This window comes from Dipodomys spectabilis, unplaced genomic scaffold, assembly GCF_019054845.1.
Source record: "Dipodomys spectabilis isolate Male_0828 unplaced genomic scaffold, ASM1905484v1 ptg000145l, whole genome shotgun sequence".
Taxonomy (NCBI): Eukaryota; Metazoa; Chordata; class Mammalia; order Rodentia; family Heteromyidae; genus Dipodomys; species Dipodomys spectabilis.
The window spans coordinates 13134846-13152931 of record NW_024870822.1 but is presented as its reverse complement, the minus strand read 5'-3'; the positions used below and the strand labels follow the sequence as shown (position 1 = coordinate 13152931).

Sequence of the window (18086 nt, the reverse complement as noted above, 5' to 3'; positions counted from 1 at the left end):
TCTAAAATCAGATGCTTAATAATTTAAAAAATATTTTTCTTAACAGTTTTTAGTATTATAATTTGGTATCAGTGAAGATACTTTTACCTGGTGTTCAAGAGACATTTGCTTATACATTAAAAGTCAATGTGATCAATCATTTACATATGGCATTGTTGTGGAAAATGTCTCCTATAGGGAGTTAACAACTTCCTTGAGATAAGTCATCCACTAAAGGTTTGATTCAGCATAAATCTCTTACATCTGAATTCCATGTTTTAAACTTCCCACAATTAAAATTCCCTTAAAGTCTTCCTTAAACTTAACATAAAGGAAAATGGTTCATTGCTCACATTGTATACTAAATATATTGATTATTTAACTTTAAATTACAAAGTAGGCATTTCCTAGTGGAATTACAAAGCTTATGAGTTCCCCTTTGCAATTCTTCCAACAAGAATATTTGTTAGTTTTTATGCTCTATTCTGACATAAGTGTGAATGATTTTTTTTGTAAATGGAGAAAAATGAAATAATTATACATTATATGTGGTGCTCTTGAATTATTGATGAGTCTTCTAGCAGCTGGAGAATAAACCTGTGAAATGTGTCATTATAAATGGCATATATTTCTCCCACGGGGCTCAAGTTACATAAACATCATGTAGCCAGACTCATTAAAAATGTACTTTGCAAATGTGGCCATCTTCAGTTTGAACTCAATAATTTCAAGCTATGTGGCACAACTGTTTCCATTACAGCCTCCATAATAATAAATTAGAACTCATTTATTTAGTGCTTTTTTTTGCACAAAATTAGCAAGTTAAGTTTGGTCATTTTAGATCTGGCCTTGCAATTCCCTCTGAAAATTCAGTTCCTCAGTACAAATTTGTAACCTTATTCTTTCATTCAGCAGGTGCCTTTTTCATGTAGACCACTCAGCCTTCTATTACAGTTCATTGGAATGGTGTTTTCTGATTTTAATCAGTGTTAATTGTAATAATTGATACTTTCCTAACTGTAGTATTAACAAAAATTTTTATAGCATTAAATTGAAGTATGGCTATACATTGTTTTACCATATGGTCTTCCTATTTCCTGCCATCTTGTTAGAAGCAGAAGCATTTAGAAAGAGTTCTTCAAATTTGAAGAACTCTTTATACAGATTTGAGGAGAAAGGTAAACTAGTTGTCCTTAAGATATATCACTTAATTTTCAAAAGAGGAAATTACTGACACTACTAAAAAAAGGAAAACCTCAGTAATTGTATTTGCCATGTTTCTTGCTAAAAGAACCCTAGCAAGAAATCACAACAAAGCATTGCTTGTCTCATAACTGCAGCCTTTTGTTTACATACCAGCTTCTCATGTCAGCTTGAATCCCCCAATACCATACAGGTCCACTGTTGCTAATTACAAAAAAGAAAAAGTCCTTTTAGTTAGCTGAGAGTTCTTACAATCCAGTTTATTCTGGAAAAAATAAAGTTTCTTGGATTATACATTCCATGAAAAATATTATCATTTGAGACATCACCATGTAAAATATTTCTTCATTTTCTTGAAATTTTATATAAATCAATCCATCCAATACTTTGTTTCCTTTCTTTTAAATGTCACTTGTCATATTTTTCTTGAAATCCAGCCTTGTAGAATATGAGAGACATAATTGAGTAGATTTTCTGAAGCCTTTTTTAAAGGCAGATAAAGATAATTTCAGATTCGTTTTGTAACCTTTGCCAAAGGCATATAATCTCAAGAATCTTAATTCAGTAACACCCACATGAAGGAAACCATTAGTTTGTCATCATATACCAATGTATGAGTCACGACTATGTCATTAAGCTTAGAACTAATTTTCATTAAACATTGTCCTTTGAAGACCTGGGTGTTTAAAAAGGAAGAAAGAATGAAAGAAATGTAAAATGCATTCTGCCTAGCCACCTGGTAGACTAAGCTCTGGTATGCTTTATACCTGCACAAAAAAGTAGCCCCACCACAAGGTACAAGTCACAAAGTTGTTTTCCTACTGTGATGTTCCTCTGTAATGCTCAATAGATTATGATTTATTGTTACGAGTTATTGAGAAAATACAAGAAATAAATAATATCCCTGAGTCTGGCTATGGAAGCCTGGCTGGCTTTGCTTGGGAAAAACAGTTTCTCTTAAGAATACCCTTGTTGGGGCTGGGAAGGTGGCTCAGTGGTAGAGTGCTTGCTTTGCATACATGATGCCCAGAAAATGCTGGAATGGCACTGTGGCTCAAGTGGTAAAGCATTAGCCTTGAGCTGAAGAGCTGAGGGACAGGGCCCAGGCCCAGAGTTCAGGCCCTATGACCCACCAAAAAAAAAAAAAAAGAATACCCTTGTTTCTTGTCTGGTTAGCTGTAGATTGTGGGTGAAATGGTAAGAGGCTTCAGAGTGATTTTCACACATCACAGTGAGTGTAGACTTTTGGGCACCAACAATAGGAATAGACTCTCCCTTCATGCTTTGTTTCTGTAGATCTGTTGAACAAAACGTATTAACCTACATCAATTAAAGGAAAGAGAAAGATGAAATAATCCAAGAATGGGATGGACCCTAATAGATACTAAATGAATAAATAAATAAGTTTATATATAATAAATTATTTAAGTAAATTACAGCCTTGATAATAGTCATGGGAATGGAAACATTCTTTTTCCCCTCAAAGGTGATTTTTTTGTTATCACCTTGCTTAGAGAATCTAGAACATTTTATTCAGTCCTTTAACAATTCACCTTTCAGCTAAACTATATGTATCCTTGTAAACTCACGAGATAAGAATGCTGTATAAATGCACTTTTAATTTCAAGAAAAGAAGTGGTAGAGAAAAGATTGCTCATGTGTCAGGCAGTTTCCTGAACAAAAATATGCATATATACTGGTAAAACTTTATTGTATATAAAAAAGGAGACCTAGAGGATAGCATAGGAGAATATAAAGGATATCATGAAAGTTGGAACAAGATGGCAGGATATTTCTCCAAAGTAGGACGCTGCACAGTGAAAATAAAGATTTAATTGATATAACAACTTTTCCTAGACTTTACTAGACATCTTATGGACTCTGATACGTTGCTCTTGTGGAACTGAGAGCCCAGACTCCATGTCTGCCTCACAGGTAAAATTATTTCCTTACCTGTATCTTTTGTTTTGGAACAGGAGACCAAAGGACTCCAGGAAAGTGATAATGTTTGTATGGCAAAATGTCAACTTCTGAATAACACAGAGTATAATTGTCATAGTACGTATGCATCACTTCTCATTTAAAGTGGATCACTATGCTGTAAGCGTTCCTTTACTGCAGAATGGGAAGAGATACAAAAATGCTCATTCTCATCATAGACGAAAAGTTTTCTTTAATCTTGTCATGAAAGGTCACAGTTTGCACTGGTAGCTGGTGTTTCTGTGCCTTTCTGCTATGGAAATGGAGACTCTTTTATGAACTTCATATCTCTTGTTTCAGTAGGGTCTTCATGGTTGTTACTATGTCTCCACAGCCAAAACAAAGCAGACATTTAAGGTAATTACTTAGATAATTAAGGGAAAAAATATCTCTCCTTCACTTTCATTGTGGATCTTTGGCTTCCAATCAGAAGAGGAAAGTTGGGCATTCAAGGATTTTATTTACTTTTCAGCTAGGTGCTAAACAGCTTCTCTATGATTTTCCTGGAATATTAGCTAAAAACCAAACCAAACAAAACAAAACATAATGCAGCCTGAGTTTTATTTGGAGTAAAGCACATTTTTGCCTTTGTCTTAATGTATTTCCCATGCAGCAATACTTATTATTAAAATCTCATAAAGTATAAACCTGGGTTTAACTTCTATATTTAATATTATCTCTGTCACTACTTTGGAATATTTTATATAGTATGCTTTTGGAATAAAATTTAAGCACAGCTCAAATCCAGAATGTTTCCATCTTACTCTCATGGCACAGGCTGCCCTTTGTGGTTTAACACATATGGAACCTCATGGAGCCTGGCCAAACTTCTCTTCTCCTGACACCATGCCTAACTGCCAGACATATTAGCAGCATTTTACCTAGTTAGCATGTGTGATTTATTACTTGAGAGGGATCAAGCGTGGATAGAACTTAAGGTTGAGGTTCTGAGTTTGCCAGTGCACATGAGAATTTAGTGGTTTTCAAATTTTGATCTAGACAAAAGGAAGTGTATTGAGAAACTCTTGTATATTGTCTATAACTACAAAATAATTATTAGGGGACATGCATTTCATAAGCTTTTTATTCTTTGAATACGTGGAGCATATCCTCAAATTAGGCTATAAGATTCCTACAATACAGTTGCATGCATTCCTTCATTTGGCAGATATTCCTCTATTCATCCATCAAATATGTGTGTATAGGCCACATAAAAGAGAAATTGGAGCTGGGCGCCAGTGGCTCATGCCTATAATCCTAGCTACTCAGGAGGCTGAGATCCGAGGATCACGGTTCAAAGCCAGCCCAGGCAGGAAAGTCTGTGAGACTCCTATGTCCAATAAACCATTTAGAAAACTGGAAGTGGCGCTGTGGCTCAGGTGGTAGAGTGGTAGTCTTGAGCTGAAGAGCTCAGGGACAGTGCCCAGGCCCAGAGTTCAAGCCCCACAACCGACCAAAAAAAAAAAAAAAAAAGAGAGAGAAAGAGAGAGAAATTGGGAAACCTAAGAGTTTGATATCTGTGTAAGCTCTGGGTTTTGTGTGGTGTGTGTGTATGTGTGTATAGAATGTGTGCATGTGTGTATAAATATTGTACATATTGGTTATATATAATTATTCTGGCAATTGCCTATAATTGAATTGGTTATCTCTGTTTATAGTGGACAAGCAGTTCTAAAATTCCCTCAATGAACCTATTAATATATCATAGAATGTAACAGTGAATGACTAAGTTGGATTGGGAAAACACCAGACTCAACTTTTCTCAGAACCTGTTGAAAGACACTGCCTGAAGGCTTAGGAGGCATGATAACTATTAAATGAACCTGAAACCTCAGTCCGTAGAGCTAATATGACTATGACAACCTTCACCCTTTTTATCACTGAAGCTGATTGAACCACTATTGATGCTAGTGTTCCTTTTCCTTTTCATTCCTCAAGTGTCAGTTGGTCAACCTGACAGGTGTTTTTCATTGTTAATATATATATATATATATATATACATATATGTATATATATAATCTGTTCTTTCTACTATTCCAATTGCCGCACTTCCTGCTTCTCTTCAAAGTAATACTTTACTTTTTCACAAGTGTCTTTTAAAAGGGCCTGTGTTTTGAACAAGGCAGACAAGAATGTAGTTATCTGCAATATGGTAGTCACAATTCTTCCCATTTTAGGGAGAGTCATTAAAGACAACTTCTGAAGTTAGCACAATGGCAGTAGATGGTTGGTTGTACATGCGAAGTCTTCAGTGGAAATGGCTTGTTACTTCTTTGGGTGGAAATTTAAATCCCCTTTGGACAAGCTAAATGCTTTATGAGAGTCTTCTTCTCAGCTTTCCCTTTTACCCCTGAGAAGTGGGAGGAAACTTTAACAAGTTTTAGGGCTGGTGTTCCCATCAGATCCTGTGTATTTCATCCTGTCTCAACACAAACATAGCGTTACAACCCCAGCATTATTTCAGTTGAAAAATAGGTATATTAAAATCTAGGGCTGATGGTATGGCTTATGTGGCAGAGTGTCTGCATGTCAAGCACAAGGTCCTGATTTAAACACCAAATGCAGCCAATAAATTGATTTCACTAAAGTTGCTTCAAATCAAGTGCAAGATTTACTTCTTGTATTTTATTTCTCAGAGACCCTGGAATTCACAAAGAAAGATTCCGGAGCTAAATTGTATTAGTTGACACCTTTCTGCTCCTTCAACAATCAAAAGGAGCTTGACAGTGGGGGTAGGCTCTTTCTGGGTTATCTGTGAATGCAGGACATTCTGAGAGAAAGCCACACGCTTCCCAGAGAGTGGGATCATAGGTAAACATGGCTTACAAGTCTTTGTCATGCCTTGGAGCTGAGGGATGAGATACTTTTGAGTCTCTTCATACAGTATCTTTTGTCTACAACTCCTGGAGATGGCAGTCTATTGTCTGTTGTCTTACTGCACTCTTTCACTGTTTTCTGGAGGAAATTCAGTGCTTTGAATTTTCTGGAAGCTTTGAGAACTATTTTTATTTCTGTGTATCTTCACCATGTCTTTGCCCAGCTTTCAGTTTTCTCATTTCAAGCAGCTTGTCATGGATGGGATTCACACTCTTGTCATCTTTACTTCTTCTGTCCACAGCTACTCCTCTAATTTTGTGTCCCCCCCCCCCCCATGTTGACCATCTTTAATCTTGCCATGTCTGTGCAGGATTGGAGTATAGAACACTGCTTGATGTTTATTTGGAATGAAATGTCATTCTCACTCAATCAACATTCTCCTCTCTAACAGGAAGTTTTTGTTTGTTGTTTATTCTTATTTCCACATCTTAGATAAGTTTTTTTTTTTTTACTTGATCAACATTTCAAGACACTACTTCACAGCCAGGCTCCCACAGTAAGTTACAAAAAGGTGAAAAACATATTTACCACCATTTAGATTTCAGTAATTTCTGCATAATGAGAGGCTGGCAGCAGTATGTTTACACACTGAAAATATTTGTACTCATCATCTCCTACCTAGACATTCTGAATAAGATCTATGCATGCTCTATTTTCATTTTATGTGCAATTTTCATATTTATCTATATGTGCATGTCAATTTTGCATGATGAGTGGTGACATTTCCACATATACTTCTAATGTATTCTGATAATACCCTATTTTACTCCTATTTACATTTTCTTCTCAGTGATCTCCAGTGTTAACTGTGCTATAACTAATTCTTGAAAATAATGCAATAGTTTTTCAACTTACTAAGTATTGGGGCTACTACAAGAAACTTATCTTTAACAATTTCTCTGGCTTTCCTTAAATAAAGGTTTTCATAACAAGACTTACTTTGATTAAAATGTATTTATTGTGCTGTTGTAAATATACACATTAAAACAACAACTCTTAGATTTTTTTTCCCCAGTAACGAAGTATTTGAAGATTTATCTGAGAGACCCAGATAATATATCTTGAGAGAGCACTTAAAAGGAGACTCGGTGCACTGACTTTGTGACCTGATATGTTACTAGGAAGAACATGGACAATCTCTCAGTAATTTAGATGTGTACTTTCATTAATCGTTCATTTGATGTATTTCTTGGGAATAGATTTAGGGTTAGCATTTTCAGGAGACTTTTACCTACTATGATGTCTTTCAGTTAATTTTAATTTCAAGAACAAAGAGGATATTAGATCTAGGTAAGATAAGTTTTAATAAATAAGTCGATAGTGATCAGAGAAAAAGTAGAACAAACGTAGAAATGAAGCATAAGTTGTGTGTGTGTGTGTGTGTGTATGTGTGTACAATGAAATGTACAAGAAACCACGTTGAAAAATGAACTTTACAATTTAGGTGGGGGAGAGGGGAATGCAGTTGTGGAGGTGGGAGGGAAAGGATGGTAGGGGAAAAACAAAGGAGGAGGCAACAATGCTTGATAGGAAATGTACTCATTACCTTGCTTATGTAACTGTAACCCCTCTGTACAGTATTTTTACAATAAAAAAAACTTATTTAAAAAAAAGATCAAGCTGGTGATGAGATACTGGTGTAGAATTGGAGATAAGAGGTATACACATCCAAGCCATGAAGACTCACTTCTATTATGCACAAGTTGGCATTCTTATGACTCAACAAGTAAATTCTAAAGAAGTCTTTAGAATGGGAACAACGCAAGCAGATCACTTCAGACATCACCCTATTTCTACTGCACAGAATGAAATAAAAAGTAGAAACCAGAGCAACTCCATCCAATCAACTGCATCTTGGGTTGAGAGGTGGTGGGTCAGGAACTGTGGTAGCACATCCCCATTGCCTGAAAAGGAAAAAAAACATCTAGATGCAATGCATATTACCTTTCACTGGTCAGGCTTGAAACATTATTTAAAACAGAAACATTAAGTTAATATTTACACACTGGATAATAGCTGAAATGCAATGTGCTTTTTTTCCCCCTAACTTTGCTCTGCATCTTCTCTTGACATAGAGTAACTGGCTAGGTTTCAATAGGTCATGATTTCCGTTTGGTAATAAGGGACTTCTTGGGTGAGAATTTTAAACAAAGTAAAATTGGAGGCTAGTCAGAGAAAGTAAAGAAAGAATGGTGGGAAATGATGTTTTTACATTTTATGACTGTAGGTTTAAAATAAAACCTCTGGATAGTGTCAATTGACAAGCCAAATAAATTAAGAATGCCACAGACTAGGACTCCCGTCAACAAGTTTTTTGGGTTGTACTTTATTTTTTTCTCTTAGAAATGAGTTCGTATTCTCCAGATGTTCCTCTTAATCTTAGTTCCAAATTTGCCTGGTAATTTAGGACATGTTGCCTTTCACATAGCAGTACTTATTTTTTTTCTTTATCTGCCCCCACAAAGTTTTACAATGAAACCAAGGCATTTGCATTAAAACAGTTCCTTGGGCCAAAATTTCACCCCCTAGAGTATTATTTGTCCATTTACTTATGTACTTATTTATTTATTTTAAGGGTCATGTATAGTGGGGTTACAGGTACATACGGAAGGTAATAAATACATTGTTACCACCTCCCTCTTTTTCTCCTACTTTCCCTCCCCCATCACTTACAACTTTCTTTACTTGAATTTATTAGGTTTATACTCAAGAAGTAATGATTCCCAATGTGTGGCTGATTCCACAGGTCTTCCATCTCAAGATGCCAATAACAAATAAACATCTACTCTGTACCTAGCCTTGATTTCATGTTTAGAATAGAGAACAACACAGTCTCTGTTCATATTCTGGAAAAAGGGAAACAAACAATAAACACTCAGCTCAATGATGAAATAGTGAAAGACTTGATATAATCATGTAAAATTTTAACAGGCATGTGGTACTTCTGACAGTTACTTGATCCTCTCCTTTATGTAATAAATTATCATGGCTATGTTTTTTTTTCTTTCTTTCTTTTTTCTTTTTACAGGTCCTGGAGTTTGAACTCTGGACCAGGTGCTGTCCTTATACTTTTGTGCTCAAGGCTAGTGCTCTTCCATTTGAGCCCCAGCTCTACTTCTGGCTTATTTATTTTTATTTTTATTTTTTTTTAGTTTAGTGGAGATAAGCGACTCATGGACTTCCCTGCCCAGGCTAATTTCAAACCTGATCTTCAGATCTCAGCCTTCTGAGTAGCAGGGGCTATAGGCATAAGCCATTGGCACCAGGCTTCGTGGCTATATTTTAATACTTTATTTATAAGTAAAAGACATTGACTGTGTCCTGTGGACTATAATTTATTGACTTATGACATAGATCATTAAGTAAGTTTATTTAAGTACCAGTGTGAAAGAAACAAGACCTAAACATTAATATAGAAGAGAGCTAAGGCTGTTGTTTGGATGTTAAGAGATTTCCATGGTTAAGATACATCTGTATCACAGGTACTAAAGACCATGTTGCCAATCCCATGTATTTAGGTAAATGTGTGAAAGCTAAGTTACAAATTACAAATGTTAAGAAGCAAGGCAACCCAAGAATGTGTAGATGGGTACAAGGACTCAGGCTTATCAGTAAGCTTCAGCTTTCTCCAATCTGTATATACATTTCCATGATATTCATCAAATCATGATACTCTTGCTTAGCTGTTCTACTGAGGCACTACAACATTGACTCCTGTCTTTGTATGTGCTGCCATGAGTAAGTGGATAGTGTTTTGTTATGATCTTCTTGAGAGCATAGCCCCAAGCTGGCATAGAGCATCACATGGAAATAGTAAATTGGAAATGCATGCATGTCTTCTCTGTTTTCTCTCGTGAAGCCATCAAGGTTCAATCATAGGGGCCCCACTTGAACACCTTATTTTCTCCTAACCATCTCACCAGTGCTAAGCATCACAGTCAGATTATGTTGACATCTGCTTTATAATTTACAAGAGGGGACTGACATCCAACATGAGTTTTGGAGGGGAAACAAACCATATTAAATCTTAGCAAAGAGAAAAGGTAAATGGGAGACTACCATAGAGGATGCTGAAGGTAAAGCCAAAAGAAACTATTGGAATTAATTTCATAAAATATTATTTTATATGGTCATATGAAATGAACTCCAAGAAAGGGAAATGAGATTTTTCTCAGTTGCTGCTGTTGCTGTTTTTGTTTTCTTTTCCTTTCATCTTGTTTGTTAGTTTGTCTTTGGGAAGGTAGAATATGGGTGAACAAATACAACAGTGGTATTCACTAGATACTATGTGGAAAATGAACTGTTCATCTTGTGAGTGGGGACAGGAGGGAAACGCTGGGAGAGAGTGAGGGAAGGGGAGATATGGTTCAAAAAGAAATGTACTCATTATTGATTGATGTAACTGTAACCCTTTTATATATCACCTGTGCCATAACAATAAAATATGAAACATTTGACCTTCTAGCAATTGAGGTTGTTAGACAGAAAGTAAAGGGCTTGAAAAATAGCATAATACATTGAAATTTAAGTCAGTTACTCTGTTAGAGGTTTGTGTATAGAATTCTATATTGGAATAGAAAGAAACTAAAGTCAGTACTGCCAATCAAAGTTCAATTGCAGTTGTCCACCTGATGTGATTAGTAGCTTAAAATCTTAGCAGAATTCAGTCAGAAAATTAGAATTTCATTGAGCATTACTAATCTGATAATACAAAATTTGAAATGTTTAGAAATCCAAACCTCTTTGAGGATTATGGATCTTATAACTATAAATGTTTGAATCAATTTCATGTGAACATTGCAAATGTAAAACAAAAGGCTCTGAAGTCTGAAACATTCCAACTCCCAAGAAGTTCAGGAGATGGATACTTAGACCATGGCAAATTGAGGAGAGGCATTACAATGTTAGAGAATAGAGGAAAGAGGCAAAGTAGAAACTAGAATCTTGGAAATAAAGATATCTGAATATACATTATTCATTCCACAAAGTAAGTCAGTTACAAGGACAGAATTTCTGAGGTCAAGTGATTCTACCATTTTGCTACATAAACTTGATCAAGTGACTTAAAGTTTCTGTGACTCATCTGTAATGTGAATTATAGTAATATTCATCGTTAGAGGGCATATCGATTATTTGGCAAATTTTTAATACATTCTTCTCATCTATTGGGAACTGAGTTATAATACGACAAGGACAGAGGTACTTTTTCTAGTAGAAATTGATATATTTTCTTTTTTTAAAATGCCAGTTCTGGAACTTGAACACAGGGCCTGAGCACTATCCCTGAACTTCTTTGCTTAAAGCTAGCACTCTACCCCTTGAGCCATAGCACCACTTGCAGCTTTTTCTGTTTATGTGATACTGAAGAATCAAACCCAGGGCTTCATGCATGCTAGGCAAGAACTCTACCACTAAGCCATATTCCCAGGCCCAAAATTGGTATCTTTTCAAGTAAGCAAATATACAAGGTACTTGTACGAGGTTCAAGTTCAGATCAATGTTGGGAGGGAATATTTGATGTACTATAGAGTTAATGAATTTAGTAGAGGTGAATTGTAATTACCCCTTAGTAACTGGATTTAGAATTTAGCCCTTGACTATTCCTTCATAGTGCTAGCTTGATGGCACTAATCCTCCAGTTCCTTGAGACTCAGGTTGTCCTTTTGGGACAAGGGGTGTTTTCACTACCCCTTTCAACAAAGCTCTCAGGGATGCTTTCTGGAGCAGGTGATATTAAAGCATAAGAGCTGAGAAGTCTTGAGAAGTTCAGGGAAAACCGTTTCTATGTGACAAGAGGAAGAAGCAAGCATGAAGTCGGACTTATCTAGGGAATGATGAAGCAGATGGTTTTAGCTTCTTTTTGAGCAAACTTGGGGAGTAAGACCCATTTTTGAGTATCCGCCTACAGTGTTAATATTTAACTCTTAGTCTGTGGGTAGAAATTAGAACCTGTGTGTGTGTGTGTGTGTGTGTGTGTGTGCTTACTTTGCTTCTTTATTCCTATTCATAGACTAATGATCGATTTTTATGCTTAGAACCTTAGAGAATGCTGAAATCGTGTGCATGCCTAGTTGATCTATGAAGCATGTTCACATTTCTCAATGCAGGAAACAAGAAGAAAAAGTCCTGGGAAACCACCTTCTGTTGAAGTACATTTATTTGTTTATTTATTTTTGTAAATGAGTAGAATTGGAAATCTGGGAAACAAGCAGTGTTCTGTTGAGAGGGATGACTTGCATATTTGCTGTGTTCAGTTCGTTCTTTTATAAACTGGGGCAAAACAATGACCCCATTCACTGCTATCTTTTTTTTTTCTCCACTTCTGCATTTCAAGGAACTAGGGAATAGTTTGATTCTGTGGGGTGGGTTTAAATTATTTCTCCTCACCCACCAGAAAATTCTGGAAAATAAAAATGAGTCATGACATTTTCTTGTTTATGATCCCATTTATTGCTCTCATTTTGTGTCCTTCCTGCTGGTGAGTGGCTGGGAGACATTAGAGAAGAGAGAATTTGTTGTCTGGGCTACTGCTAGGCCAGCATCTCTATCACTGTCTTATCTTTATCAACAAGGCTTTCAGTACCTATCTGTGTCTGTTTCTACTTGTTTTTCTTTCTCTATCAGTATCTCTTATCTTTGCCTTTGTCTTTGTCACTGCCTTTATCTCTGTCTCTATCTGTGGTTCACAGCTCTCTACCCGAAGTGTAGGATTTTTCTTTAACTCAATCTGATGCTTCCTGCTTCTGGGCTTTTATAAAGACAGCTCCCTTTAAGTAACCCACGCTCTCTCAGCTCTTGGCCTAATAATATAGGACTGGGTTTTTGTTTGTTTGTTTGTTTGTTTGTTTTTAGCTGTCATTTCATTTTCCTGCCCTCCAGCCAATCCTCCTCAGTGAGTTGGGTCACAGTTAGATACGGCTATTTTGGTTGAATGGGTTCTCATTTCACTTACAGTGTTTTTTGATGTTGCAATTAGTCTTTCTTACCTTTCTTTCTTAATTATTATCACTGGCCTTCAGGGTGCGTCTTCTATTGGAGTTTCTCTCTGCTCTCCCCAGCAATGGACACTTTCTATCTTATTCCCTGGCACAAATAATTATTTTTCAAATAGATTAAGGTAAAATAAACAGAAGTTGTTTGGTAATAATGGAGAATTGGGGAAAGTTAAGGAACTCTGAAGACAAAGATGACAGGAAGGAATTTCATTAGTTATATCAAAGATTGCATAAGAAATTCAATGAAGTTGCAGTGAACTGAAGAAGACACAAGTGTATTTTTCCATCAGAGTCTATGGCTAGCTTGATAACGCTGCTCCTCAATTCCTTTTGGACTCAGTTGTCCTGCTCAATGCTCTGCCCTTGCTAGAGGTGGGGAGAAGGCACACAGAGTGCCAGGCAACTGTCTGTCCCAGGCGGAAAGACTGAGGGAAGGACAAACACCATATTTGTCACTTATGAAAACTTCCTGAAGCTGTCATTTGTCTCTCTGTTTACATCTAATTAACTGTAACTTAAACCTACAGGTACATCTCGCTTTATGGGAGACAAGCGATATTATTTTTTTTTCTGGGAAGTTTTGTGCTCTGGAAGAAGAGAAAAAGTTAAGTACTGACTAAGTCCCCTTACTGGAAGGCGAGAATGTGTATCACAGGATTAGGTACGCTGATCCCTGGTCAGGGCAACCAATGATCGTTGGGCCTTGCATTTAAGGTTTTCATCTTTCTTGTTTCAGCAAATATGAAAGGGACAGTAGTTAATGATGTTGGTGATGCTCACTTGAGTAATGTTTTTGTTTGGGAGAATGAAGTATAAATGTATGGGGAATTTATATTATAGAATGCATCTAAGACAAAGATGATCCTAATAAAGAATACGGTATAAATTTATGTTGAAAAGTAATAGTTTACAAACATCGTGATTATACCTTGAACTCAAGATTAAATCCAATCAACCACCCATGTCTTGAGCTTTCAGTGTAGCAAATATTAAGAAATAAATTTTAAAATATATTTTTAATTTTAATTTAGTAAAGGCATCTGATATTATAACAGCTCTCAAATAGAGAAATTTCTACTTGAGATCTTGAGAAGCAAATAGCTCAGGCAACAGGTGATAGTCTTAATTGGTAACAAGAAGGCTGAGTTGTGTTCATGTCACATGAACTAAGAGATCTTTCTCCTGTCCCACAAGAAGTCAGAACCCAGTGAAGAAACATATGAAGATATTGTTGAGAAATCATGAATCTCCTATGGACCTTTCTAGTAAAGCAGGACATTGAGGAAGGAACATATATTGCTTTTGTCCATAGATAGCTAGTTTTGCTTTATTTATTTATTTGTTTGTTTTTACTTTATTTTGTGCCAGCACTGGGGCTTGAACTCAGGGCCTGGGTTCTGTCCTTTGGCAGTCTTACCAAGGCTAGCAAAATCCCAGTAGAACCACAGCTCTACTTCTGGCTTATTGATTGGAGGTAAGAGTCTCAGAGCCTTTCCTGCCCAGGCTGGCTTCTAGTATTCTTAATCATAGTTCTTAGACAGATTGCAGAGTTCCGCTTAATTACTGAAGCAAAAGCAGAAGGACAGAACAGCAGAGCATATTGTCCTTTGACAAACACCATATAGCAGCCCCACATTAAAGACATCCTGTGGTCCACACTCCAGGGTCGCTAAGCAACCAAGAGCAGATTACTTTGTATTCTGAACTACTCACTGAGCTGATGGTGGGGGTCTCCTAGAAGGCCTTTCAGAGCTAGGTCTTGTGGAGAGCCAGAGTAAATGCAATGCAGAAGTATTGTGGCAGCTTGCACAGAGAATTTCCTGGTACATGCCCCCCGCTTCTGATATTGAAGCAGGTCAGGTATGAATACAGCTACCACTCAGCCTAATTCAACATTTTTCATTCACAGGTTTAATTAAAATTTCCAGGAAGGGCCATTTATCATCTCCCTTTTGTAATTTTGTTTTTCGCTCTCAGAGAGAAAAGCTTGGTGCCCATTACTTCTCCCAAGGCTGTAGTGCTTTTATTTCTATAGGAAGAGATTAGTAACCCCTTTAATAACTCATACATCTTCATTAGGGGCCTTATTGGAAGAAAATTGTAATTGTTGATCTGAGTTTTGAACCAAAATATATGAGAGTAATAAACTTTGAGACTTACTAACTCAATTTAACATAGTATAAAGTACCAACTATTTGCAGGAAATTTTTTTTATAATAATGAAGTACTTCAACTCAGTACTAGTGGATCATGCCTATAATCCTAGCTGTCAGGAGACTGATATCTGAGGATTATGGTGTGAAGCAAAGTCCCTGAGACTTTAATCTCTAACTACAAATAAAAACAAACAAAGCAGGTACTAATTTAATTCTTAATGTATAAGTTTTACTAAGAAATTGTTTAACATGATAGTGTAAATATGACTCAGGTCTTAGGATAAGACCTGATACTGCTTTAGTAAATTTGAATAACTTATTCTACTACTGGGAGAATAAATCCATTTAAGGGGGATAAGCAATATCCATGATATATTTCTAGTGAACTGAAGTCAGAATACTAGCACATAGTTGCCTGTTAATAAAAAGTGATTAACAGAATCTTCTCCTTCTCCTTCTCCTCCTTCTGCTTCTTTCTTCATCACTTTTTCAACATGTGGTGTTTACAGCAAAAAATAAAAATAAAAAGACTCCTTTGTTGCCAGTCAGCTTGGAAGCATTGAATGTTCAATAAGGTTAAGACCCAGCTGATCTGGGATTTTTGTATAATAAAGCTAACATGGAAGCATCTCATTTAAGAATTTCCTGTTGCCAGCTGAAACAAAAAAAAGGCTTTGAACTGATGTCCTATTATGTTGAAGCTCCTATAGTTTATATTCGTTAGCACCAACCATCCTCCTTCACGTTGCCATACGGGCAAGTCACTGATCTTGGAGCCTGTGTTTTCTTTTTTCTAAGATGCATACAGAATAAGTACTTTCAGATTATTTACATGAAGACAAGTGTATGTTAGAACATGCTTACACTGTAGGTGGCATCTGGTCACTGTGAGAAGTTCCCTCTGCCCTCCACACTCAGTTTCCAAGGGTCTTCACTATCTCAGCCATCTGTGTGTTCCAAGTTACCTATACACCTCCTTCTGCATGAATCTCAGAATCAAATACATTCCTGCAACCCCCTTCCTATAGTCCTAAGAGGCCTTCCTCTTCTACTCCTATGTAAGGAACTTAACCTAATTTGGAGATGGCCCTACTGTCCTTCCTTCCCTACTTTCGAAGCTCACTGTCATCTATAACTGCCCTGTTTAAATTTATCTGCAGAGTACTTCACGTTCGCTGCCATATCCACAGACTCTCCGGCAAACCTATTGCAACCAAACCCTGTAGTTTCATTGCAAGGTCATTCTTCCTTGTAGGAGACACAAAGGAAAAGAAGAATAGAGAAATATCCACCATCTGTCTCTATTTCATTCCTCATGCTGTGGCTTCATTGATTTTGGATACCAAGGACACATTCTATGTCCTTGGCCCATGTGAGTTGGTGGTGTTTTGTCATCCACACCTATGCTACAAGACATCACAGACCTGCACTTCACAGAGTTGCCAAGCAGGAAACAAAAACAGAACCACAGCAACAAAACTCTCTGCAGCCCTCAGAAAGCACATCCTTATACTCTGTATGGAAAACAAGGTCAACTGCACAAAGCATTTTGTGTCCTACCACCTCCTCTTTCCCATTCCTCCTTGGTAAAGGGTAATCTGGCCACTTAGATCCTCCCACCTAGCCTCTCGATTCACTCTGACACCCTGCTGGCTTGGAATAGGCTTTTTTTTTCTCTCCTGACACATTGTTACTGTACTAGAGCTGTGCTAGACTAGGAAGTGCCAGATGGTACTGAATCACTCACTGTTAATATTCAGAAACAATACCATATCCAGGCTAGAATAATGTACATGCTGTTAAGAGAGGAAAGTTTTCAGTGCCTTCTGAATCACAGTGTGCCACAGTCACTTCCAGATCCTATCTGAAATAGGAAGGAAGGCCAACAAAATCATGGAAGTGGGGGGGGGGGGGAGTGGCGGGGGGAGATGGTGGCAGAGCTTATAGAATATTTGCTTATCAAGCACCAGGCTTTAAGTTCAAACCTTAATATTGCAAAGAAAATAAAAATAGTGGATGATATGCCAACTTCTCCCAAAGGATGGTTAGAAAATTTGCTTCCTCCTGGTTCCCTTCTTCAGGATGTTGAACCAACCAACAGGAATGTTAAAGTTTTATGTAAACTATTTTACAAAGTGAGTTGTAGTCTTCTTAGGGAAGTGGCATTAAAATTTCTGGAAGATATTAACATGTTACACATTTAGGAATTGCTGTCCTAATAATACTGTGTAAGTTATTTGTACTGATTTGGAATTGAGACTGACTAAATAGGGTGTCATTATATAAAGGTGGACTTTGATAAGTCTTTCTTGAAGGATTAAGGACTTTGTTTTCCATGGAGAGCTTTGGTTAGAAGCTGAAGCAAACTGGAATGAAATACCCACCATCAATGGTTCTCTTTTTCCAGACAGATTCAGGGGCAGCCATCTCAAAGGACGTAAGATGTTCCTTGGTCCATCTCATAGTTCTGTTAAGACAATCACAGGGCCTGCCAGACATTCACTTCTGAAAGCAGATTGGCACTTATACATTAGTTGAGTTAAAAGCTGTGAAAAGGAGCTTCATCTGAGCCATAACCATCAATATTATTCTTTAAGCAACTGACTCATGGAAATACTAGTAGAAATGACTAAGGATGCCTCAAAATGGGTGTTTGCAGATTAGTCAATGAGATTAGCCATGTGTCTCATTGCTTAACAAATGTTATATCCATTCATCTACTTGTTTGTGAATGAATAAGCATCTGTCTGCTTACTCAAGCAGAAAATAAAATTATCAGTCATAGTAATGTAAGATTAGCATCAATAATACATCACACCTTCAAGGCACATTTTGGGCATTTTGTTGTGGTAAGGACAACATTCGTAGATGTTAGGAGCATATTTCAGATAGACAC

The 18086-nt window shown here is 36.8% G+C and overlaps 1 protein-coding gene across 2 annotated transcripts in view; it reads left to right on the top strand.

Moving 5' to 3' along the window:
• Gas2 (growth arrest specific 2) overlaps positions 1–18086 on the top strand; it is a 109917-nt gene that overhangs the window by 70523 nt on the left and 21308 nt on the right. Inside the window, exon 7 of one of the 2 annotated variants that reach the window (XM_042691658.1) lies at positions 3466–3519. The exons of the other annotated variant lie outside the window; for it this stretch is intronic. Coding sequence (XP_042547592.1) covers positions 3466–3519 — 54 coding nt within the window. The remainder of the gene's footprint in view (positions 1–3465; positions 3520–18086) is intronic. 2 annotated transcript variants of the gene reach the window in all.